Source organism: Serinus canaria, chromosome 1 (assembly GCF_022539315.1).
Source record: "Serinus canaria isolate serCan28SL12 chromosome 1, serCan2020, whole genome shotgun sequence".
Taxonomy (NCBI): Eukaryota; Metazoa; Chordata; class Aves; order Passeriformes; family Fringillidae; genus Serinus; species Serinus canaria.
The window spans coordinates 84,261,130-84,288,588 of record NC_066313.1 but is presented as its reverse complement, the minus strand read 5'-3'; the positions used below and the strand labels follow the sequence as shown (position 1 = coordinate 84,288,588).

The 27,459-nt window shown below is 40.2% G+C and overlaps 1 protein-coding gene across 1 annotated transcript in view; it reads left to right on the top strand.

Annotated features, from left to right (window-relative positions):
- The window catches only part of AFF3 (ALF transcription elongation factor 3), a 326,498-nt gene that overhangs the window by 28,273 nt on the left and 270,766 nt on the right, over positions 1–27,459 (top strand). Inside the window, exons 2-3 of the mRNA XM_030234927.2 lie at positions 21,036–21,156; positions 26,403–27,263. Of these exons, the coding sequence (XP_030090787.1) occupies positions 21,036–21,156; positions 26,403–27,263 (982 nt within the window). The remainder of the gene's footprint in view (positions 1–21,035; positions 21,157–26,402; positions 27,264–27,459) is intronic.

The window sequence follows — 27,459 nt, the reverse complement described above, 5'->3', positions numbered from 1 at the left end:
TCCTTGCAGTTTCCTTTGGTTTTCAGGGTCCATGTGAAACCTGAGTATATCTTTCAGTCTCCAGTAACTTCTAGTTTGCTGTATTTTTTTCCCCATGTTGTACATAACGTGCAGCTGCCTAAGTGTGAGTAGGTGTTGGTGTGTGAGCATGAGTGGGAAGCAGCATTGCCTCAAGGTAGCTGGCAAGCCTGCAGAGGGGAGCATGCCTGGGCACACACGCTGCCGTGCGCTTCCCTGCAGTGCAGACTGCCAAGAAATTGCTTTCTTTGTTTTGGTTGGTGTGACAGTGCTGCTCCGTGATACTCCAGGTGGGTCTGGGGGAGCTGAATCCCCCATGGCACAGTTTCACCCCAGTCTCAGAGAGAAGGACACTGAGTCTGTGATACTTCTTTGTCACCCAGGGAGAAATATTCCACGCTGAGGTCAGTACTAATTGAAGCCTTTCGCACAAGAGCCGCAGGAGCGGGCACCAGACAGGCTCCCCGGGAAGCAGCCTTGTCTTTTAGATAGTGTCAGATCACAGGCATGGCTTAATGGAGCTGTTGCTTATCCATCAGCCCTGAACTGAGGATGGATGCATTTTGCCTGTGCTTTCTGCGTCTGGGACGTTGGGTTAAAGCAGTGTTACTTACTCCTAGGAGTAATAAAGAACATAGGACTTGTGTCGTGTGTTATCTGTCTGTTTGCACTGGTAGGTTTCCACTGGATGCAGTTGTCTTTTGGATCAGGATCCTGTTCTTTTGGAAAGGACTCTCATGCCTCAATCTTTGTTTGATGGGCAAGAGGAGAAGGACAAGAGGAGTGCAAATGCCATGTTCCTTACCCAGCTGGTTCCCAGCTGCACCAGCGAGGCAGAGTGCCCCCCTGGCTGGCCAGGCAGAGCTGAAGCTGGTGTGCTCCTTCCACTCAGTGAGCTTATTACCTGGTGCATGTGGGCTAAAAGTAATCCAAAAGCTCTGAGGTGGGTCAGCATTGCAAGCATTGAAGAAAATACCAGGCTTCTCTATGTTTTTTTTTTTTTTTTTTTTTTGTGTGTCAAAATAGGCTGTGGAGGAGGGAAAAGAACAAAATCAAGGTGTATAGTTGGTAGGAAAAGCATATATCAGTGCTTTCAGTCAATTGTTACAGATAAAAAAACCCTTTTGGGGATTGGAGGATGCATATTGAAAAAGCCTAGAAAGCACCAGCCCATGGGTATAAGAAGATATACGTCAGTGGGAAAATGTGAGAGTAAATCAATATATTTCTCCTATAAACTTTTATTCTTCTGAAGTCTGCTTAATATAACAACTACAGGCCTCTTTTTAAAAGGCATGTACCTGCTTTGCATGTATATATCCTAAACCTTTAGAACCCAAATTCATTACAGGTGCATCTATTTCTTACTTCAACAAAATAGCACTACCACCTTCATTTAAGTTTTAATTGCTTGTGCCAGAAGTTGCTTGTGTACTGGCTTGATTTCGTTACAAAACATGGATTTCTCCATTTTAATGATAAAATTTAAAATAAAAACACCGATCAGAAATTTTTACTAATTACATTTGTTTTCAATTCCCATTTATTTTAAGTAGTTGTGACTCAGACTAGATTTGCTATCCTACACTTCATTATTAAAGATGGTTAGCTATTAGAAATCTCCAGTGCACTTTGTATAACCTCCTGTCCCCGTGCCCCCTATGTAAATAAAAGAGAAGATGCTATTAGTGTAAGGTCAGAGATGGGGTCCATTAAGTCAGCTTTTGCTACCAGTGACCACACAGGGTGGATAAAGGTGACAGAGGAGGCACTAAATACTTGAAGTAAGCTTGTGTACATTAAAGTGTGTTAAACCCCTGCATGAACAGGCTTGGTCTATCCTCAAAGGGATCTTACATCAGTGCAGTTGATCCCTTTTCCTCTTGGAGGAAGGATAAGCTGCCATAATATATGTTCATCTGACTGGGAACTGACTTCATTCCCTCACTTGATTTGCGTTGACTTTCCTGAGAACCCCTGTGAAGATGAATCTTCAATTGCAGCAATATCTCTCTCCTCTTAACCTACAAAATAATTGCCTCAGCTGAGATATGGCTCTGCTAGCTTTTTTAAAATGCTGACTTTTTTAATAGCAGCCTTTTCTGAATTACATCAGGCTTTCTATTTAAACACTGTTTTCTGTGTTGCAGTGGGTTAGGAGAAGGGAGATCTGTGATCTTTGGCCACATAAGATAATGGATTAATTCTTACTAGAAGTTTGGATTTTCATAATTTTTTTAATGTATTGCCTGTTAAAGAGAAATTTAAATAGGAACAAGTTCCCTTTGTGAGGGAGGTATCAAATGAAGCCCAAGCAGTCCAAAGTGTGGTGATCTAGTACTGAAATAATGTTATTTGAAAGCAACAGTATGTTGTACTACCTGCCAATATCATTTGCATAGAATAGGAGCAGCAACTGTCAATTAGCAACATAACTCTTTTTTTAATCCTCACTTAAGGTTTAAAACATAGCACTAGGAATGAGCTTCAGGGAAGTAATTTGTAAAGAATTTTTATGACTGTCTTCCTTTTTTATCTGTCTGAGTAGATAGATAATACAGCTTCCACTGGAAAAGCTCAAAGAGTCATATTTGTAAAGGATAAAGACATTACCTTTTGGTTCCCAAGAAGTTTAAATTGCACTTGATTTGCAAATTTATAAAGCACTTTGTAATACATAAGACTAACTCTAGATATCAGTGGATGAGTATCAGTAGTAGTTTCACAGCGTGAGCATATCTGAATGAGCTGGGGGCTTATCTGCCATTGATCCTGAGTTTATGAATGCTAAAGATGTTTCACCATGTCAGTGGTTTAAGATCTTTGATTAAAAGAGTTGTGCTTGTTGTTTAAACCAGAATATCGTTCTGGTAATCTGCAATTACTGAATACACATTAACAAAAATCAGAGAAAGCAGTGAGGTCACATAGAAAGTGATACCCAGTCACCATATGTATTTATTAGTGTCACATATGAAATTTATGAGGCAAAGTAGTGCTGGAAGAATTTGCTGTCTTTCTAAGCAGTAGTCATTTGAGGAATTGCCTCAGATAAATGGGTTTGGCTAATTGAATCATACACTTTCATAGTGTGCTACATATAAAAGTAGACTAGGAAATAAATATAATTAAAGTAAACATGCCCTTCTAATTAGTAATTGTTTCTGCTGTTTTAAGCAAATTTCAGTGGCACAAAGTAGCTGTTCCAGTACAAACCTAATAATGAAGGCTATAATAACAGGTGTAAATTAACACAATGGAAAACATTTACAGTGTAACATTCTAAATTAAAAATGACATTAACAAGCCCGATTTTTAAAAAGCTGTGTAATTAACATTTGTTCAACCCCTGACAAATTAGTGCAATACAAATACTAGATGATTTTATTTATAGCTTCTAAGATTTTTTCCTTTTATTTTTGTTAAGCAGTAAATGGAGAAAATGTGGTTCATTTTTTTCCTAGAACATGTCTTATAAGGGCATTGTCAAAGGAAAGGCACAGAAAAAGAAAAAGCAGAGATATTTACCCAAAGGCATTTTTTTTGGTAAGTGATGTGCAGGAATTGTTTGAATACTTAACAATATGACCCAGTCAGTGTTCTTGGTTATGTATGCTCTGAAATAAAATACTGCAAATGGTTTAAGTTTAGAGAAATGCAAGTACAAACAGAATAGTATCTACTATGCAATAAAATACTTTGATTCCCCCAAGTGCATCTTCAGAAAAGCATAACATACTGCTAACTGCTTAGCACTGATGTCTGTCTCTGCAAGAAAATATCACCAACAGTATTTTCTTTTTATGATGGACATAATAGAATGCCATGCCATGAATAGGTAAGCAAAAATATCCAAACTGGTTAAAAAAAGAAAGCTTTACTTCCAATTTGTGACAAAAGATGTTATATTTTCACATTATAGAAAATGACTTATCAGATCCCAAAATAGAGTGTAATATATCTGCACCATACAGACAAGTTCATCTCTTCTTTCTTGATTTTTTTTTGCTAAACTTGTAAGAGTAGAAAAATAGTTTTCTTTTGGGATTATGGGCAGTTGTAATTTTTTTCAGCTTGCCTATCAATAGAAAATCATCATTGTGTAATTTAATTTTTTTTTTTTTACAATGTCTTCTTGATTTGTCATAAATTACAACACAAGTTAGGTGAATTCAAATATCATGACTTCTTCCAAAGTGAATTTTTTAGACTATATTTACTCACAGTTGCAAATCCTGAGAGAAAGTGAAAAAATAGTTCTTGTAATGTACCATGTACAGTGAACTTAAGCTCTGGGACTCAAGCTGTTGAGGCAGATAGCTTCTTGCTAGCCATGATTTTCTACCAGATTACGTGGATATTCCCAAAGCCCACACTGATGAGAATCTTCCTGAGCTGGCTCTGAATGGCTGGTGCTTAGTGTTTGGCTTTATATGTGTGCTTTGGGCAAATTGAAGATGTCAGGGGTGTGAGTTTGGTCACAAAATCATCTTGTTTGTCCCTTAGCTTTCCTGTTGTAAAATGGGATTCAGATCTTTTGTGCACCAGAGAGTTTTAGGAATGAAAAGTAAATTTCTAATGGCAAATATAAGTAGAACTGCCCTGAGTAGAATCCCTTCTGGAGTTTTTAGTCTCAGAGAATTTTAAGTTCTTCATAACCAAGATATTTTAGAAAACCTCTTGTTTTTGCATGTCACCTCTTGCATGCCTTGCATGTTTCTGTAGCAGCTAAACATGGTTGATTTGGAAGTCGTGGAAAAGATGTTCCTGCTCTCACATCTTACAGATCAGTTTCTGAATTCAATTACTGAAAAAAGGAAAATTTCTCTGTCCTTTAACCCATATATTAAAAGAAAAGCCCAAACTCTTCAAAATAACAACTATTGCAAGTGCTGGGCTGCATAGAACCTTTATTCCACCCCCTGGCTCTAAGTCAGGAGAAGTGCACCTAGGCCAGCCTGACAGATGAGTATCTAACCTTTATAGCCCCTGTGAGTCCCTCAGAATTGTGGAGTAGCCACACAGGGGGTTCTGTAGGTCCCTGCTCCAGAAATAATCTTTTAATACATCTTTTTGATGCATGTCCCTCCCAGAAGTGCCTTCATTGTTGAGGAGAACAAGTCTTACTTTGGTGAGTGATAACAGACAGGTATTTCTGAAGGAGGAACATCCCTGTAATAATGTCAGGGGCAGTTTTGCTCATCTGGAAGGAAGATAGGATGTTGTCTTGTTCAGTGGATAAAGACTTCCCATTCTTGTTTATTTTATGTATTAAACCTGTCTAAGAAGGAACAATCTTAACAATAACTGTCTGCTGGTGAGGACAGGGCTGTGAGAACTGAGATAAAGAAGCCAAGGAGTCTGTGGAGTTGATAGCCAGCCTCTTCCAGCCTTTCCTTTTAAAGTTAGATAGCATTTCTGAAATCATATCTAAATCTCCTCTTCTGCAAATTAGGTTGCATGACTTAAGAGACAGAGGACACAATTCATCATTGTCTGCTCTATAACAAGTTTTTATAGGTGGGTAGATCATTATCATGTGTCTCCCAGTCTCCTCTTTTCTAAACCAGACCAGCTCAAGTTGTCCTTTTTCATACCTCACTCCTTTATCCACCTGTCTCTTTTCTGGGCTACATCACATCTTTCCTACAGCAGAGGTCCCAGGCCAGTGTGGGATTTCCTCAGTGCCCAGCTGTGGGTCAGTTTGGGTGAATCACAGAGTCACAGAATGGCTGAGGTTGGAAGGGACCTCAGTGAGCCTCCCTGCTCAAGCAGGGTCACCCCAGGGCCCATTGCACATGAAGTTTGTTATCTTAGCTTTAAATGATGTTATCTCCAGCTTGATACTTAGGTCTTTCCAACTATTAAATTCTTTTTAATTTAGTGGAACACATCAGGAACAGCAAAACGTTCTCTAGAACCATGTACAAAACAGAAATCTTTATGAGTTACTAAGATACTGTCTTGGTTCCCAGCAAAATAGATCCATGCATATTACAATTATTTCACAGGTTTTTCAAGAAACAACCCCAAATAGAAACTTGAACATATTCACTGAACTTATTTTCTTTTGCTTATATTAAAAAAACCACCCAAATGGATTATCATAAATTTTTTGCTTTCCATAACCTAGAAGGAAGTAATTCTCTGCCATTCTCTTTGTCACTGAGAAACTCTGTCAGCATTGCTGCTTAGGAAATTTTAAGGAAGGCTAAATGTAGTAGCAGCTTCCTGCTTAACATGGCATGTTAGCAACAAAATATTCTCTTGTTAATAACAGCTTCTGTTTATTTTTTGCACTGGGATATTCCAGTTACCAAGTGTGAATTTTACCTTGGTTTGTTTGGTTTGAAATAGAAATCAAGTGCACTGGTGATTGGTGTAGTTTTGTGCTCTCTCTCAGCCTCACCTATGTCATTTTTTCCTCACTGTGAGCCCATCCATCAGGGTTAGGGAGGAACAGCAAGCAGGTCCCTCATCTTTCTGTTCAGTGCTGCTCTGGGTTTCTGGAAGCAAGCTGCACTGTGGAATACCTTCACTCTTCACTTGTCTTACAGCCCACCCCAGGAACCAGCTTTTAGTGGGGAAAAAGTTGTTCTGCTAGATCTACCAGAGTCACTCTACCAGGGTCTTTAAAACCTCTTCCATGAGGTTCAAATGTTATCTCTTTACAAGAATTTGGGTGTCTACTGTGGGGATTTTGAATGTCATCGCTTTTAAGACCAGAGAGCCTGAGAGCATGTGAGCAGCTAAATCCAAGCTGCATGATTAGTCTTCTTCTAAGTGCTGGATTTTAGCATGGTGAATGTGAGTTTGAGTGAACTGAAACTGCTTAGGGATCTTGTCTTGTTTTCAGAGTCCTTTCTATTTCAGGCCTGTCCCATCCCCAGAGAATTGTGGGATTGTGGGTTGATAATCTGCCAATACAAAGGAGGAGGATGGGTTCCTCCTGTATGGATTTTTTTTTAACATTGCAGATCTCCTATCTTGGGCATCAGCATTTTGTTGGCTTTTCTGAAGTGGAAAAAACAGGAGAATTTCCTTCAGTCTTGTTTTCTGGTTTTCTTTAACTTCTTTTGGCTATATTCTATTATCCTAGTGAAACAGAACATTAATTAAATTCTGGCCCTTTTTTTAATGCACCACCTGTCAGAGAATTATTTCAGTCCTTCTGAGTTGTTCCCATGAAATCAGCGTCAGTGGGCTTACTGACAGGTCACACAAATTTCATGTTCTTGAGCACTGTAGTGAGAGAAGGTCAAACTGAAGTCAAATGTTTTGAAACATTTAAAGAATTTGTAGAAAAATTACCCAAAGATTTCTAAGCTTCCTAACACAACAAAAAGGGATTTTTGCTATGGAAGATTCAAATAGAAATGTTATAGATGTCTCCCAAATACTTGTTTTTAGAATAATACATACAATTTAGATCCTTCCTCATGTTTTTGCAACTACGCATAGAATTTAGATACCTCTTAACACTTTCAAAATGAAACACTGAATAATTTTACACCTTATCCTATACAGGTAAATAATATCCTTATAATTTACTGTGACACAAATATACATTTATGAACTCAGACTTCAAGTAGAGTATGCAGTAAAAATAAAACATTTCTCTCTTGTAAGCTTTTGTTGTTCTCGGTAAAGCTAAAATTTGCTGAGAAAAAGTAGTCAGGGCAAGGCAGCTGTTAGAGAGTGAGGGAGCAATGTATCCAGCTTCATCAGGTCACTGGCTTCCCTGCTTTGGCCTGGAACCAGGCTGAGTGCCCCAACTGACAGCATCTGCCTCTGGCACCATCCCTGCATGGGCATCTCTGGCTTCTGCATCTATCACAACCACTGAAGCTACTGGGGTTTTTTTGGGGTTTTTTTGGGGGGTGTTTTTTTGGGTTTGTTTTTTTTTTTTGACTTTTTTTTTTGTTTGTTTGTTTTTTGTTTTTTTGGTCATTTTTATGTAATTTCCTTCAAATTTTGAAATATCTAAATGCATTTTACCCTACTTGAAAGTGAAGCCCTTGAACAGTCATGCTGTTTCTGCAAGTTAAGGTATAGGAGAATTTTGCACTTAAATTTAATTTAGTCTTTTGTATTTCTGACATATTTAAGTTTTGGTTTGGATTTGTGGCATGACCATTCTTCTTAAACAGAAAAAGAGTGTTAAAGGAGGCACAAACTGAAATGGTGATCCAAATGCTGGGATTTCTTTGCTGCAATGAGAGATAAAACAACCTCAATTCCCATTGCATGTGACTTGAGGGGGGAAAGACATGGATGCTTCTCTGTGCAGCTCTGAAGATGAGCATGAGTTTTGTGATACAGTCATCTTTGTAGTCAGAATGAATTGGGACTAGCATGTGTAAGAAGCTTACATGGATTACACCAGTCACAGGGCATAAAAGTTTTAACTTTTTCATCATTTTAACATGTATGCATCTTTATGCATTTGTGGACATAAATTGTTCTTTTATTCATGGGTATGCTGGTTTTGACTAACTTCTCTTTCTAATTTTGATTGCATAACCCTTGGGGCTAATGTGTCAAAATATGATAGAACAAGCAGGATATAATAAATAAGATACTAAAAAAGTCATATGTTTTTGTGGCAGGCAGGTTCTGAGGATATGTGGTGATACTATTATTTGGTAAAGCATAAACCTCCGGTCCAGTTTACATTGTCCATTTTCACAAGAAAGTACTGGGAGGGAATTTGCATTCTTCTAAATTTAAATGTATGCAATGTCTTTTAGAGAGGTTGGTTAGCTTTATGGCACAGTGCAGTTTTGGCTACTACTAGTGACTTGTGAAAGGAGAGTGAGATGTCCTCTATATAACCTTTTTCTTATTTTCACTGTTTGTATCTAGAAGTTATATATAAGCCACAACTTTCTTAAGTTCTTGAACCCAGATTTATTACAGTGGTCCTTTTAGTTCTGTGAAAGCAAGCTGCCTACATAGGTTCTAGAGAGATAGATTTAGGTATAAATTTTTATATATAGCCATCTTTATAAATAAATATAGGCGTCTCATTCCATTTTCTGTTGAAATGCTTTCAGTTGAGGAGAATGAAGATGGAATTTTATAATTCCCCATAATTAGATTTTATGCTTGCAGACACTGACACAAGCAAATGATTGCTAAAAACAATCACAGTTTCTTCTTATAGTGAGCTACATTTGTGTGTTCATGTAAGCAAAAGTAGGGATTTTTGTGGATTTATTATTTGGGCATTTACAGAGGTTGGTTTTTTTAATCTCTATGATTAGCATAAGGTTTAACTTCTTTAGTTGTTTTATCTGCATGTGCCGTTATTAAAATGATCCAAAAACATCCTCCAAATTTATTTTTATCATGTAGATATGCTAGCCCAGTTCTGTTTAAAGTTTAGTTTAACCTTACCTGTATGGAGTGATGGTTTCTCTGCAATACATAAAATAAAAGAATAAAAAGTAAAAAATAAAATTATATCTCCATCTATCTATAAGATCTGAAGGAAAGATAAATTAAAACAAGGCATCTCAAAACCTATTAATTCTATTTTTACAGAAAGCAGACTCAGTGCTTGTCCGCTGAAGATCCTAAGAAGTGATTTTCTGTGAATACATAAAATCTGATGACTTATGCACTGACTTGCTAATAACTTTTTTTTTTCCACATTGGGGCTGCTGTGTGGTTTCCATAATGCTGTAAATCATGATTAAACACATAAAAAAGATTGTCGCTCAAGATCCATTTTAAGCCAAGTGAAACATAATGCAGTATAAAATTTACATCATTTTCTTGATTAACCCTGATGAACCTTCAGTCATTATCCATTGTGGTAAAAGTAAATTGGAAATGTTGCTTTGTTAATAAAACATGTATAGACGTTTTCATGAGTCATAGATTTGATGGTTATTAACAGCTGACACATTCATAATGAAATACTGTGCTTTGGCTTTCTGTGAAAGTAAAATACTTTCACAGAAAGTAGTCCTGTGTCCTGTAATTCAGGTTTGTATTTTGGTGTGCTTTGGACATCAGACAATTTTGAATGTTGATCTAAAACCAGAACATAAATACAGGAAAGAGTTTTCAGAATCCGTACATTGAGATGCTGAATTTGTGAATTTTTCACTCCTGTTTCATAGGGATTCTTAGCAGCACCAGAATTGTTTAACAACTTAAAGCTACTCGTCTTTGTCATCCTGTGAAGTTTTGCTCCTTTTGCTTCTATGTCAAGAATGTTTTTTTAATAAACACTGTGTTCCCTCTGTACTGGTAAAGTGCTTTTAGATCTGTCTTAATGATTTAAGCTAGGTTTGAAGTGGGAAGGGGATAAAATCAGGCTCAGTAGAGATGAGCCTAGGGGTCACATGCCAGTGTTGGTGTGAAATCAATGGCCCAGCTGAAGTGCAGCTGCACCAGTGCAGCAGCATGGGGAGCAAACCCTGGGAGCTGGAAGCAGTCGTGCATCAGGAAAGCTGCAACGTGGTCACTGTCACAGAGGTGTGGTGGGGTGACTTTCATGACTGGAGCACTGCAAAGGATGGCTGCAAGCACCTCAGAAGGGACAGGCAAGGAAGGAGAGGTGGTGGGGTGGCTCTGTACATTAGGGAGTGTTTTGCCTGTAGGGAACTCAGGAATAGTGATGATGAGGTTGTGTGCCTGTGGGTGAGAAAAGGGAGAGGGCTGGCAAGGGAGACATCCTGGCTGGGAGTCTGTCACAGACCACTCAGCCAGGATGAAGAGGCAGATGACAAGTTCTGTGAGTGACTGGCTGACAAGTCATGATCTCTACCCCCTGTTCTTGTGGGAGACTTTAACTTGCAGGATGTCTTCTGGAAACAGCACAGCAGAGAGGAGGCAGTTGAGGGGGTTCCTGGAGAGTGTGGAAGTTATCTTCCTGACCCAGATGGTAAGCAAGCCTACCAGGGGCAGTGCCCCTCTGTGCACTGCTGATGTGCTGTTCATGAGCAGAGGAGGGCTGGTGGGAGATGTGCTGATCAGAGGCCATCTTTGGCAGAGTCATCACAGAATTACATTGTTTTTATTTCTTGGTGAAGTAAGGAAGTTGGTCAACAAAACCTCCTCCCTGGACTTTGTGAGAACAGACTTCAGCCTGTTCAGGACACTGTTCAGAGAGTCCCTTGGGAAACGGCCCTTAAAAACAAAGGAGGGCTGGGCATACATTAAGACAAAAATCTTAAAGGCAAAGAAGCAGGCCAATCCAATGTGCTGAAAGACAAACTGACAGGGAAGAGGAATGGCCTGGCTGAATAGGGAACTTCTGCTGGAGCTCAGGAAAAGAATGAGAGTATGACCTTTGGAAGAAGAGGCAGGCAACTCAGAAAGAGTACAAGGATGGCTTTAGGTCATGTAGAGAGAAAATTAGAAAGGCAAAAGCTCAGCTAGAATTCAATCTGGCCACCACTGTGAAAGATAATAAAACATGTTTTTATAAACACATTAACAAAAAAAAAAAGGGCTGAGAAAAATCTCCATTGTAACCAAGGATGAGGAAAAGCCTGAGGTACTATTCCCCAGGGCTCAGTCTTGGGGCCAGCCCAGTTTAATATCTTAGTTGATGATCTGGACAAGAAAATTGAATGCACCCTCAGACAGCTGCAAATGACACCAAGTTGGGAAGGAGTGTTGAGAGAGAGCAGGAAGTCTCTGCAGAGAGGTCTGGACATGATGGATTAATAGGCTGGGGCCAATTGTATGAGTTTCAGTAAAGCAAAGTGCCCGGTCCTACCCTTCTGTCACAAGGACCAGGCAGAGTGCCTGGAAAACTGCCTGGGGAAAAGGACCTGAGAATGCTGGTCCACAGCAGTGCCCAGGTGGCCAACAAGGCCAATGACATCCTGGCCTGGATGAGCAATAGTGTGGCCAGCAGGACCAGGGCAGGGATTGTCCCCTGTGCTCAGCACTGGCCATCCCCTGAATGCTGGGTCCGGTTCTGGGTCACTTAGTATGAGAAGAACATTGAGGTGCTGAAGCACGTCCAGAGAAGGGCAGTGGAGCAGAAGTCCTGTGAAGAAGTGAGCTGAGGTTGTTTAGCCTGCAGAAAAGGAGGGTCAGAAGTGACCTTATCACTCTCTGCAATCACCAGAAAAGAGGCTGTGGCCAGGTGGGGATCAAGCTCTTCTCCCAGACAACTAGGATCAGAACAAAAGGAACCTCCTTCAAAATGTGTCACAGGAGGTTCAGGTTGGATCATCAGGAAAAATTTTTTCATTGGAAGGATGGTTAAGGGTGGTTGGAAAGGGGTGTCCAGGGAGGTGCTGCAGTCAAAAATGCCAGAAATGACTGGATGTCACTTAGGGCTGTGATTTGGTTGGCATGGTGGTATTTGGTCAAAGCTTGGACTTGATCTTGAAGGTCTTTTCCAGCTTCAGTGATTCTGTGACTCTCTAATTGTATGATTCTAATCTTTGCTTTTGCTATTCTAAGTCAGGTCATACCAGTGTGAATTGCATGGTAAAATTTTTCTACCAGTTGCAGAGCTTTCAATTTGTGTGTGCCATGTGAAGTATACCTTGGAGTATTTAGCAGTCCTGCAAATAGCTGTGGGTAGATGGATCACTGTACAGAGCCCCCTGGAAGGAACAGGCTACTTAAGTAGCTTAAAAAAAAATGGGAGCAAGGAGGAATTTTTTACTCTAAAAGACCTAGAGGCAAAACATAATTTTTCACATTTTTCAGGGCACTTTTTAATTTATTTAGATTTTATAAAGTTTCAGGAAACTTTTAAACTTTTATTAGGGTAAGTTTTACGAGTTTTAATTTTTTTTATAACTGGAACTAACACTGAAAATCTTTATTGACTGAAATCCAGTTTTCAGCAAACATATCAAAAGGAGGTTCAACAAACATTTTAAATAAAGTATTAAACACTTACTGCAAAATGTCAAATAGATTTTTAAAAGGCCAGAATTTTTTCATTACATTTTAAAAGTTCAGAGCATCCCTAGAAATCAGGCAATGATAAGAGTAAATTCAGTTTATGGCACCATTCAGTCTGACCAAGACTGTACGTATAATTTACCTATGTGTGCACGTTCTCTACAGAGATGAAAAAACTTTTAAAGAAAGCTATAATTTTTGACCTAATTTGACTGTAAGAAGCCTATAGAAGAAATGCAAAGGGGACCCTGCTCCTTCCTCTGCTCCTCCCTGGTGAGAACCCACCAGGAGTTCTGCGCCCAGCTCGGGTCCTCAGCACGGGTAGGAGGTGGGCTTGTTGGATGGAGTCCAGAGGGAACCATGGAGATGATCAGAGGGCTGGAGCACCTCTGCTGGGAAGACAGGCTGGGAGAGTTGGGGTTGTTCAGCCTGGAAAAGAGGTCTGCTGGGAGACCTCATGCCGCCATCCAGGACCTAAAGGGAGCCAGCAGCAGAGCTGGGGAGGATCTTCTGACAAGGGCATGTAGTGATAGAGCAGGAGGAATGGCTTCAGACTGAAAGAGGCTGGGTTTAGAGTAGAAATAAGGTAGAAATTCTTTACTATGAGGATGGCAAGACAGTGGAACAGAGTTGTGGATGCTGCATCCCTGGAAGTGTTCAAGGCCAGGTTGAATAGGGTTTTGAGCAACCTGCTCTAGTGGAAGGTGACCCTGCCCAGGACACAAGCTTGGGACTAGATGATCCTAAAGGTCCCTCTTGAGTCCCAACCCGCACCTTTCTGTGATTTTGTGGTTCTGTGGGCTGTTGTATTTTTAAAATAAAACATAAAAGTAACATTTTCAAAATGAAATTAAAGGATATTATTGTGACATGTCAGGTTTATGCTCTTCAGTCTTAATTTCTTTTTTAGTCTGTACCTGGGAGATACAGGTTTGTCACATCTACAATATCTGTTTCTTGGCAGCCAACATTTTCACTCGGTTTCTAGAGGTTTTAAATTTAATTTTGAATTGTGAAGAAAAAGAAGCTCTTTCCAGGTGTAAGATTGTTAGCAGTGGTGAATTTTACACTTGTGAATATACTTCCAAGGAATATATTGTTAAAACAGTGCAAAATTAAAGCTGTTGTAATGTTTTGTTTCTGGCTTGGCCCAATGTTGTTTTAAGATCTTCAACCATTTTAGGCACTTTGCTAGCAGATTCAGGGTTATAAAAGAAAATAAGGTATTGAAAACAGGATCGCCTATTAATACAGAGTGGTGAATTTTTTAATATCTATGTGTAATGTAAGTATGGACTGGTAAATTTTTATCACACGATGAAGTTATTTTTCCTGAAACTAAAAATAAATTAGAATAATGTTTCAATTTCTCTCATCGAGCAAAACTTCCCAGAGGGAAGAAAATGTGCTTGTTTTGTCTGTAGTGAGACTGGAAGAGGTACTCTTACAAAAGCAGGTGTTGAGCTAAATACGATTTTTTAATGTTCCTCTGTTGTGATGCTCTGACTCAACAGCTTAGGTCCCAGTCTTAACTGCAGCCCTAAGTCTTCTCAGCATTTTGATACATACTTAAAATTCAATCAGGTTGCATAGGAAAGCACTTACATTCTGTGAATGTCAGGTATGAGTGCCTGTAAGGTAACAACTGTACCCACAATTAGCCTTTCCTTGGTTCCTTCCACTTGCCCAGTGTTAACCCTCAGAAGACCTGACCCGAAGGCTGTGATGCTGATTTTGCAGATATGATATGTATATATTCATTTGTTTGGTGGATGCAATATATCTGCCCCTGAAAATACAGCTCCCTGGTTTGGACTTGGAATTTCCAGGCAGATAATTAAAGTAATCTCACACCTTCCAGCCTGCACCTGCCACTGTGTGAGAGGCTGCCCCAGCTTGGCTTCCCCTGATCATATTCATGTTTGGTCGGTAGTGTTGCATGGCTAATACAAATCATAAACAGGCTGTAAAAGCTGAAGCGTCAATGAAGCCTAACTTTAAAATTGCTGGAAGCTAAAGTTTTAAAACTGATACTGCAAAGTGAAAAATGAAATTTAACCAGGCACTTTGGTGAAGGAAAAATAATTTATTGGATGTAAGATGAAAAGCTGTGAGAGTAAACATCAATCTCATCTTAGACACATGTCATTGATTGATGTTTGCTCTGTGCTGCTGCCTGGAGGTAAACTCTTTGAAATAGCAAAATAGGTACTTTATCTGTCTGTGGATAGGAGCACAGTTTGTTAAGTTACTGCTTTTTTGAGACCCTGCTACATCTTTATGTTCAATCAAAGTGAAAACAGTAAATCAGAGTAATTGCTTTACCCCACGGCATTCCTGTTTGTAAATGGGAAAAAATACTGTAAAAATCCTCAAATTAACTTCTGCTATTTAGGATAGATAAAAAGTCTAAAAAAAGCCAGTTGTGGCCTAGAAAGGTATTTTATTGATTATGACACTTGTTCATCAAAGGCAGCTCCTTTGTTATAATTTAACCGATAGTTCAAATATCATTAGGGAAAATATTTAATGTTCAAAAATTAAAGGTTGCTATATCTTGGAGTTCCCTATACCCTGTCAGCAATGAGTTTCCAGGCAGATACCATTTATGCTTATCTGGAAATGAAACTGGTACTTAGAGATTGGCCAGCAAAAACCACGGACATGAACAGTGAAATAGAAAACACTACTATGTTAAGCATGGCAATTCAGCAAACAAGACAACATCAATTGTTGTAATTAAATTATTAGAGTTAAGACTGTTTTTTCTAAAAATGTTGGAGGCTTTTGTCTTTACAAGGTCTCAGTCTGACTCGTCCTTTTGAGTTTTAAAATGTGGCAAAAATACAGGAATGAGGGTACATTAAAATTCAGAATCCAGTTTCTATTTTGAATTGAGTTTCATAATCACTGTCCTGCATCAGGGCTGGGCTGCTTTTTTATGGTGTTGTGTAAGTTTTTTCTTGGACTTACTCTATGTAGCTACTTTGGCATAAATGTAGTAATTCAGGGGAGAATTAGACTATTAAATATTTAAGAAAATGCCCTCACTTCAGCCTGAAATTTAGTATATTGATTTGTGTGCCAGATTAAAATTTGTGGGGAAATATTGAGAATAATCAGTAAACCATTTTAAAATTTATTTTCTTGAAATATTGCCTGTTTTCCCCAGCTTTGAAGTAGTTCTAGCTTTGTTCATAATTCAAAAATGACCGTGTGCTAAAATTTAATTTCAAAGATATATATGTCCTTGCAGAAAACTTGTTTACAGGTCTAGGTTTATTCTTGAAATGCACATATCTTTTAGTCACTTACTGTTTGGATTATGTTTTTGAGGTGGGGTTTTTTTGCTTTTTTTGGAACATGATCAGCCCTGTGCTGATGTGGACTGTGCTCAGCAGCTTGGGAATAGTGTCACTCTCATGACACCAGGAGTGGCTGTTGTAGTCTGATGACGTTTTGATGGAGCTTTTTCATTTCCTGATGGAAGAAGAAGGCTCAGTTTAAGAACAGGTGGGGAGGTTGACAAAATTTGGGAAAGAAGCTCAGCCCTTGGAACTAGGTCTTCCCTAACAAAGGATTGCCAGGAACCCACAGGAACTGTGGGTTTGACAGTTTAAGAAATAGCTGCCTGTTAGCATGAAGCATCAGCTCTGCTTTTGTAATTAATATGTCTAGACTTCAGGTTCTGAATGTTTTGTGCTAAGTGCCACAGGTAGCTGCCAAGGTGAAGGAGATCAGCCTCCTGGGTAAACATTAACTGCAAACAAACAAGCTACTCCTGCTAAATTTATATCGCAGTATTTATGTGCGTGGGGAGGTAGAAGGAAGATGCGAATATATATGGGTGTGGCAAAGTCCTCACAATTCAGAGAATAATGAACTAAGTCTTTGGACTGGAAAATTGTATTGGAAGGTCTGGAAAGGCAAAGGCAAGATGGCAGGGTGCTGCCAATGATAAGTTCAGAAACCATGGCCAGGTCTCTGTACACATGTGGTAACACCTTACTCTGTCATGCTGGTACAGCTGGCTGGGTCACAGCCCCCTTCCTTTTCCAGAAAATAAACTGATGCCAAGAAAGGGCAGGACCAGCAATCTCACCCTCATTTTACCTACCTGTGTCTTTAACAGCCTCAAAGATGCCAGCTCTTGGGAGGATGGTGATCTTGTACAGAATAACAGTACACTTCCAGAAACCCCCGCTTCGTGATGCAGCAATTTGTGGTTTCTGAAAAGGTCAAGCAGCATCGTTAATGCACACCATGTAATTCCTCTGTGAAGGTGCAGTGCTTCGTTTGTGGGAAAGGACATCTTCCTCTGAATGCAAATTTGGGTGTTCCCAAACTGAAGGACAGGAGGATATGTGGGTGCACGGTCTCCACCTCATTCATCACAGAGATGAGACCTTTTTATTTGAGTTGCTTCAAAAATTGATATCTGAGCAAGTCAAGAATAGAATGCTTAAAAAAAAAAAAAAGTAGGAAAGAAAAGAAAAGGAGATTTTTCAACACCTAAAACTTAAGCTTTTTATATGATTTCTTTCAGCCTAGCCTGAGACAACATAACTCTTTGGACTTTGTACGAGATTAAATTCAGCCGCAGGTTTTTCAGGTGAAAATATTGTTCTGCTTCTAGTCTGTCCCCCGAGCCATCCTGTCTATTTCTAATTAAGGACTAAAGGAAACGGTTCCTTCTGATGGCAGGAGTAGCACGAAGAAAGCTGTGAGTGAGTGTTTCTGTGGGGAGGATGGTGCCACTACCACCCTCTCACCAGGAAGCAGCCTGCCTGGGCTCCCCTCTGCAGGCTGGTCTCACAGGGGGCCACGCTCACCGTGGGCATCGCTAAAGACCGGGGACCCCCAGGTAATCTGCCAAAATGTGTCACAGCAGATCTAAATTCATTAAACATACCTACTCTGAGATGTTTAGAAATCATGGGAAATCTGATCTGGCAAACATCTGGGAGTGAAATTATTCTGTGTATCCTGGAAGAAGCAGAGGAGGCAGGGGTGCTGTGGCCGGGGGGGTGGCGGTGTGCTGAAAGCTCTTTGCTGAGACAGTGGCATTCAGGCACAATTCCTTGGTATATCCAGCATGTGTCTTGGCACATCTTAGGGCTGAGATAAATCAAAAAAGCAATGTGCCAGATTTGAGATAATTTAGTTTCTATAATACAACCTTTATTCATACTTGACTTTTGCAAGAGTTTGACTTGTTGCTCACGTTCTGGTTCATGTCCTTTAAGCATGAATTAGAAACAGATGCAACATTTTAATAATAACAGTATACCATTTAAAAACTGTTTGAAATCGCATTTTGGAATTTGACCTGTATGAAACAAATATAAATGACACTGACTTTTGAGTGGTGAGTGTTTGCATGTTCTTTGGCTCCAAGTCTTACAAAACTGAGCATGCATACTACACATATATATGCATATATCACTCACATATGTAGACATACCCTGATGAGGGAAAAGTCATGAGGTTTTCATGAACTTGTTCTTCATGGCTTAGCTATTGAAACAAGACACAGATTAAACCATTAAAAGGTACCTCTGGGATTGTTTTAAATTGGAAATTAAAAAAAAAAAAGAAGAAACCTATTAAAAAGATTCATTTTCCATTAACTGAAGTGTTTGCAATAAAGACAATTATAGCAGTTGGCAGTATTCTCCTTGAACCAAAACAAATAAATACATTTGGTGACATACGTTCAAGAAAATGTGATTGCTGCAATGTTCATGCAAATAAGGAGCAGCTTCACAAATGCTAGACATTTTGCCATCTGGTATTACCAAAGGAACACAACTCTCAACTTGTAGCTCTCCCTAACTTGCTGCTTGTAGATGGCATATTTGGCATTGTCACACGGTTCTGACATTTGCATAATCATTCTGAATTACTGCAGGTTGTGCATTGCATTGCCAGCAGTGAATTCGTTTGAGAAGGGGGTTCAGAGACCTGGTGACTTGTATGGCTTCATCAAAAATATCTTTGTCCAATAAAGGGATAAAAATGTTCTTCCACTTTAGGACTACCACACCAAATTTAATTTTTAAATATGTATGAGGACTAGTGAAGAATGTTGCACTTATTTACTTCCTAGAAATTGGGTAGAGACCGGTATTGTAATTAATCTCAGGGAAGCTACCCATCTTTATTTGGCTGCAGGCTAGAGTACAAATGCAAAGCATCTCAAAGAGTCAAGAAATTCTGGATGGGGACATGTAGCTGACAATGAAGTTATAACCTGATCTCTTCAAACTCCAGGAAAAGCCAGCCTAACAACAGTTCTTAAGCATGGCAGGAAGTCTGCTTTAGACACAGGTGGTTGTTCACTGACTCAGCTGATGGGAGTAGGCTCGATGGCACAATGAACTGAAGACCTCTGCTCTCACAGCAGTCAATGACACCTGCTCTGCCTCTGGTGTGCATCATGTGCAGGAGGTATTCTCACTCCCAGGAGCCCATGGGGAGGCCTTCAACATCCCCTTCTTACTGGAAGAAGTAATTTTCCATGCCCAAAACTCCATCCCTATGTTGGCCTCCTCATTACGCTGCTTTTCAAAGAGAAGGTGTTGGAGTGAATGACAAACATTGCTCATGAAAAGTATGGGATAAAAACACAAAAACTCTCAACTATCTGTAAGTGGTTGTAATCAAGGTGGTGTTTGGATGCTGTCTCCAACCTGCTGTGCTGTAACCCTGTGTTTCACAACAAACCCCTGTGTTTGAGAGCTGTGCTGGGCCCCTGGCGTCTTCCCCCAGACCCATCAGAAGGCTGCTCTGCAGTCCCATTCGAGTTAGCAGCATCAACAAGAAAACAAAAGATTTTCTGTTCATTTAGTGACTGTTGAGGCATTGTTCTTAGATATTAATAGCATCTAACATATCCTGTGTATTTTCAGCTCTCTCAAGTCCTGAATTAGAATCAGATAGCTGTTGGCCTTTTGGCTGCCTTGCCTGAGGCATACTAGGTGGCATCACGTGGGTAGCCAATGCAACATATGTTTTGCTAACTGGGAAGCTGGTTAGCAAGACAACATTAATCTTATTAACACATGGTGCACTTACATGACATTAATATATATTCCTACTTTACAGATTTACTCTGTCAGAGGAAAAACATTAGCTGAGCTAAGCAAAATAGGAATCAGCATACTTGTCACATTGTCCTGAAACAGCATGTTAACTTTGTTAGACATGTTGGCTTCCTTTATGAGGAGAATAAAACATAATAAACTGAAATGTGTAAACCTGAAAGGTGTGTTGTCCTGTAGAAATTCAGAATAAGAATTCTCTAGTTTATGTTGTCATGTATTTAACTAGAATTCTGAAAATAAAAAAAACCCCAATTATTATTCTAAGTGTCTATATTGGAGCTAAAGTTGTTAATTTCTAAAAATTAATGCTGTTGTGTAAGGCAGTGATTTTATTCTCTCTCCAGCTACACTCTACTAGCCATACGTACCCTGTTGTGCCACTATTCATTTATTCATGTTCTGTGGTTGTGATAGTGTCAAATCCATCAGAAAGAGGAATTGTTTCAGTAGTAGTTTCACGACTTGGCTGATTAGCAGAGATCAGAAGAAGCAACCTAACTGTGGAAACCACTACAGCATATAGTTTTAACAGCTCTTTAGGGAGCTAGTTAATGAAAGAATCACTACAGAAACACAGCCATGTGAAAAAAGGAGCATTTTCATACAACACTCAGAGGATATGTCATAAGTGGGAACATGTTCATAATTTCTATTTACTCACAGCTGTAATTACCATCTGCCTTAAGAGAACATCTAGTCTTTGTCAAAGTTGCTTAGATATTTCCTTTGTCACGTTTCAAGCCGAGAAGTCCTGTGCAGACTAGATCCTGCCATGTGATTTCTTTTTTATTTTTCTGTAAGAATTTAATTATCTATTCTCTGTGTGAAGAAAGCACCAGCATTCCCAGAGACCTGAACCTCCCAAGCCTACTTGAACTGGCATTCATCTGATTCATGCTTATGCTTATTTTTGCCATCTGTCTGCAAAACAGAGTTCTTAACTTTTAAATGCACGCTGGTTTATATGTTGCCCTCTAATTTTTACCTCTTGAAAAACTATTTATCTTTTTTCTCTAACTCTAGTGTCTATGAGCCAGATAGAAACGTGCTGCGAAGGAAGGAGTGGGAAAGGAGGAACCAGGAGGCCCAGCAGGACAATGGCGCGTTTAACGCGAGCTATTCCCTCTTCAGTGAACCCTACAAGGTAGATGCTTCCCAGCTGGGTGGATCTTTGTTTATTTATTTATTCCACAGTACAAAAATGTAGCCTGCAGAAGGCATTGTCCAGGTTTCATCACCCTCCCATGAGTGCTAGCTTCCCAAAATTCACAGAGAACATGCACGATTCCATGAGAGTTGGATTTTATATATATATTTATATTTATGTATGTTTATAAAGCTTTTTCTTGTCTTTGGCAGCCCACAAGAGTGAAATAAACTAGAAATATCCAGCAATATTTGAGATGGAATTAAAATTAGGAGGTGAAGTTGAAAGTATCCTGTTTTTGCAATACTTAGAAGAAAACAATTGTGTAAGACTGGTGTGTGAAGGTCAAGCACTACTGTAAACATTGTGCCCTGGCCAGGGTTATTGTACTGAAATATCTTTTTTTCCCCTATAAGAATTACCATGATAGTAAGAAAATTTGTCTTCTATACATGTTTTTCCTCCACCAAAGGCAGAAGTAGCTTAGGGGTCTCAACTCCCTGTGTTGATCCTCATGGTAACACCAGTTTGATGAGGCACAGCTGTCTTTTATCACTCCCCATTAGAAGGTCAAGCAGGGCCTTTTAAACTCTGCAGAAGCTTGAAATGGTGAACAGGACCAGAGAGCAGTGTCCCATAATCTCCCTCAATTTACCCAATGACCACACGTATGTAGCAAACCATCATCATGTATTTTATGCTGTGCCTTTCCACAGATGTCCAGGTTACTTTCACAGTTGCCACACTGTGAAGCCTTTCCCTCCATGCAGCATCACTTGCCCTTGATTCTTAGGGTGCTTTAGTGCCTCTTTCCAGGAGACCCTATTTGGAAGCTGGCACCTGGCTTCTGCTTTGACTTCCATGCTTGTGTTTTAATTCTTGTGCTCCAGGGTCAGCTTTTAGCTTGCTCTTCTCCCATATTGTTGCTTGTATTTAGTCCCTAATAAAAAAGAAAGATCTACCACTTTCAAACCATGTCCCTTGAAGGAACACAGCTCTGTCTGCCTTGAAGCTGACCTCCAGCTGCCCGGATTTCAGATTCATTACAAAGGCATTTAGAAACCATGGCAAATGTCTTGAACTCCTCAATGACCTACTTGAAAATGTCTACCGTGAGACCAGTCAAGGCTAATCCATGGAAGAAAGCCTGGAAAGCATAAGTCAGCTGTGTCTTGGCATTTCTTGAGGGCTGTGCTGCAGTGATGACTTAATGATTTTCCATTTGGTCCAGTCAAACAGACCACACACAAAAAGGACCTGGCCTTTTGCAGTGTCCCCAGTACTGTTTAGTCTGTGGTGCCTCAAGCTGGTGATACTGGAGCTCAAATCACTTATAAACTTCAAGTATTACTTCTGTGCCTATGTACTGACTGTCATGACACAGACCTGATGTGCCATGGACACACCAGCAGTTTCTGAGTTAGGATGCCAGAAGGCACCTCTGTGCAACCACAGTAAAATTCCATCAGCTTTAATAGGAGTGGATGAAAAATCACTGCAGTCTCTAGAAGCAGAGAGGATACTGAGTGGATAATCCTGTGAGGGAAGCAGAATAATGGCTCCATTCCTGCTTCTTACCTTTAAACACTGTGTCCCTGTTTTGAGCAAATGTGTAAAGAGGGTGCTGCAGAAATACATCCTAACTTTGTCAAGGAGACTGGGGGAAAGGCAAAGCCCAGGACAGTAGTATACCTCACAGATTTGTTGGGGTGGCAGAGTTGCTTGGGGTGATCAGTCATTCTGATAGTATTGGACATCAAAACTTCTATCAGTGGCATACTCTGAATGCCATGTATACACTGGCAATGGACCATTGGGCTCTCTGAACTAAGCCAAGCATTTGTGAACCTTCAGTGCAGGGAGAAAGAGCTGTGGCTTTTTGATCTTACTGTGGAGAGAGCCTAACTGCAAAAGAGGAAACCTTTCTGCAAAAGCAAAACTGAAACCCACTTGTACTCCCTTTAAAGATCATGTTCACCTCTTAGGGGTTTCCAGAGGGGAATGAAGTTATAGCAGACATTCACTGCAAGCTCTGATTAAATTCAGTATTTCTCTGCACAGCTTGAGAAACATGAGCTAAAGTCAAAGGATATGCTATTCAGAAGACCATATCTGAAAATCAAAGGCGGGCTGGAAATCTCCTCAATCTTACGTCCTCTCTCACCTTGACATGTATCACTACTCCTGTAACATCAAATTTTCTCAAAAATCCTGACTCTTCAGGTTGCCCCTTATGCTGTTCAAAGTATCCATAGCAACCCTCTATGAAGGATTACAGGAAATCCAGTATCTTTTACATAAAATCTCTTTTACAGGGGAATGAAAAAGTAGGAAATTAGTTCTGGATATTTTCTGGACAGAACACCTTGCCCCATTAACTATGTAAGTATTTTTAGTGAAGGAAAAAATTCTGCTGGCCTTCCATGCAGCCATCAGGTTTATTTTTTGAAGTGTTATATGTTGCCATCTTCAAATGCTTGGATTTGTCTTGCATTGCAGAAGAATATCAGAGCACTGTAAGTTAGACATGTTTGCGCAGAATGCTTTTCCTACTTACCCATTTTGTGACCATGTTTTCCCTGTGGGAATGCTTAAATAAGGCCAGCAATATTTCAGAGAAGATAATAGGACAAACTAAAGCTCATAACAAGTTACCTCAGATCCCACCATGTTCCCAAGAGGATGTAGGTGAGCTCTCCTGTATGAGATCAACTCAACACAGAATCTCACGTGAAGCTGTCCCCAGTGCATCTTGAAGAATAAACAGCACAGACCAGTTGTCAGCATATGCCATGATACCAGTTCCCTGCAGTTATTCTTGTGGTTATTTGGGATCTCTCAGTACAAGATGTCTACGAGTGACCTTCACATCACATCCATGTAGAAGACAACCCAGTGACTTCTCTGAGCTGTTGACAGTCTACAGATCATCTGCAATTAGGCTTTTGTTTCCTTTCCATCCACAGAGCGGCCATCATAAAAAACAGACCTCGGGAAGTTGGACTTGTTAGGGGCAAAACCTGCACACAAATTTGTTTATGTTCATGGAGCTAGAGGCAGATGGGTGGAGAGCTGTCCTCACAGGATGTCTGCACTGTGGGAGACTTGTGGGGGTGCCAGGAGCCCCATTCCATTTGGTGGTCATTGTTGCCATGCTTCTGGCAGGGAAAGAAACCTCACATACACTCTGGCTGAATAGCAATGAGTACAGGCCCAAGAGCAGATTTCCCACCATAGAGAGAAGCTGAAAAAATGCTTCTCTACAACTTATCTACACAAGGTGGAAGATTCAGTGAAGCATAAAGAGATGCAGTGGGTAAAAGGAAAGTTTTCTATGCATCCTAGAACACAATTCTGCTGGTCAAGGAGATGCCCAAGTGTAGAAGTTATTTAATTGATTTCAGGAGATATGTGAGGTACCTCCAACCTTCTTTCTTTTCAGATGTATGTGATGCTTCCCACATCTTTGCCCTCATTAATAGTTTCTTGTTCTATAGGACATTGATGTTATTCCTGTTAAGGAAAGAACACCCTTTCTTAAAGTGACTTGCTATCTGTGAGTCAGTCCTTCAATTTTTTTTCCATAGAGGGTTATTATCTTTGTAACAGCAACAGCCTCATGAGCAGAGGGAAGATCAGGCTGTAGTGGTTAAACCTTGAGCCATCTTACTCCAAGTTTCCAATGCAGTGTTTCAGCTGTGAGACTTTCATGACCATCCCTTCCTACCCCCCCTTCAGTATATACTACTGATATATATATTTAGCTCTGTTAGCATAGTAACAAAAACATATCAGAAAGCTAGGTGTAATGCATTTTACAGTTACAAGGTAGTGTCCTTGAAATTTGAGGAGAAAAGTTTGAGGCAAAACAGGACTGCTTCTGCTGTTAGATTTAAGAATGCTTCCACTGTAGGCCTCTAAAAGTTTGCATGTGGCAAGCACAGCACTCATTTACTGGGTATTTTTTGCCTGGGTTCAGGTTTTCTACTAGGAAACCCTAAAAATAAAAGATTCAAAACTGGGGAGTTTCCCTTGAATACCTTCCCTTCCATACCCCCAGTTTTCCAGAGTAACTGATGTGGTTGCTACATATTTTTGTTTTTAAATGTAGCTTTAAGAGGATCTTCTCCACTTCCTTTACTCCCTTCTTTCTCCTTCTTTCTATTTTCCTCTAAAACAGAGGGTCTTTGAATGAAAGCTTGACCTTCTGAAGCCAATAGGGGTTTTCCCATTCAGGCTCCATGTCTGGAAGAGAGAAAGGAGAACTCCACTGCCTCATTACTGTCTTCCTCTGAAAACGTAAAGCAAAGGATATCACATGCCTGAATCTTGGCAGGGTTCAAAAAATCTCTGCTGTAAAAATGCTAATCATATACCCTTTTGCTTAGAGTGGCTTTTTAAAGAAAGAATTTTCAATCTTTTCCAGTATGTTTTGTTTGCTTGTTTTATTTCTTTGTGAAGCTTCTGCCTTTTCAGTCAGGAAGTAAATGGATCATTTTTAAGACAATAATTAATCTTGAAGGGGAGGAAGGGTGGCTGTATTCCCCTGCTATGCACAGCAAGCGCTGAGAAATGTGAAGAATTTGGCAAGGGTTCTGTTCACTTTTTTTTTTTTTTTTTTTTTTTTTTTTTTTTTTTTTTTACAAGAGGAGAGTGCCCTGGAATGAGCACCTTGTCAGAGCATTTTTAAAGAAGGGACATAATCTGTACCTTTCTCATTTCCCACAAGCTGTTTTCAAGTCACCTCGGAGCATTTGGCTGGCTTAGACTGACAAATTCATTCAGCGCTTGCATGGGATGTTGTGTGGCTTCCCAGATGGTTATGAAAACTTAGGCAGGCAGAGGAAGAAATTGGGAATGCAGTGTCTTCATTCATGACTGAAAAAGACCTTGCATTGGGCTACAGGAAAGGTTTTATCATGGTCAGATTTAATCCAAACCATTCTGTGCAGTTGCAATAATAAATTTTCCAGTTTCCGGGTAATATACTTTAACTACAGCATGATATCTGTGATAGATTTCTTTTTTTATATACTCTAAGGCCCTTTATAGCTTTTCCAGTTCAGGGCAGATTTAAGATGTTGACAAGTGTCTTCAGAGACAATAAGGATTTTCGATTTCATCCCTCAACGCTGCTGCTGAATAAGGCAGTCTTACTTCAGTAAGGATTTCAGCAGAAGCATGCAGGGAATTTTGTTTTTCTTATGTTGACTGTAGCAGAACACTCGATTTTTGTTTTGCAGACTAACAAGGGGGATGAGCTTTCCAATCGCATCCAGAATACTTTGGGCAACTATGATGAAATGAAAGACTTGTTAACTGACCGGTCAAACCAGAGCCATCTCGTTGGGGTTCCAAAACCTGGGGTTCCTCAGACATCTCTCCCCAAGGCTGATGAACATCTTATCGCAGACTCGAGACCACCACCTCCTCCTCCTATTTCCAGCACTACTTCTTCCACACCAGCATCCCTAGCTGCCCAGCAGAGCAAAAGTACCACAGTGGGCTGGCAGAAGGCTGGGCATAATGCCACTTCAGATGGCCAGCAGAGAGCAAGCAAACACGGACACCGGTCCCTGGAGTCACACAAGGGTGACTTCAAACTGGCGAGCCAAAAATCCAATTTGGAGAAACTAAAACACTATGCACCGAGTCCCACCTCCTCCTCTTCCTCCTCCTCTTCCTCCTCCTCTTCCTCCTCCACCTCATCTTCCTCGTCCTCATCCTCCTCCTCCAATCCTGCCCAGCAGAGCTCGCTGAGGGCCACATTAGGAGACAACACCAACAGAGTCCAGCAGCCAGCAAAGCTCAGTTGTAGCTCAGAAGGAGGAACCAAAGTCCAAGAGAGGCCAGCAAAGCATGGTGGGGGGCACTGCGTCCAAAACTTCCCACCCTCTCTTGCTTCCAAGCCCAGTCTGGGTCAGCAGAAGCCAACAGCTTATGTAAGGCCAATGGACGGTCAGGACCAGGCTCCAGATGAGTCTCCAAAGCTGAAGTTACCAGCAGAGACAACCAAGTCATATCGGGGAGTGCCTTCCAGCAAGCCTGATTCGGCCAGGACCAAGTCAAAGATCACCAAGTTCAGCATTCCTAAGCAGGAAGAAGTAAGTGTTTTCAAATTTCTTGTAACATACCCCCATGGATGGATGGATGGATGGATGGATGGATGGATGGATGGATGGATGGATGGATGGATGGATGATGTCTTATTGCACCTGTCTCTTTACATATTTTTAACATATTAGTTTGCATGTTGATATTTTTGGTGACATTGATATGGTATATTGCAAATAGCAGCCT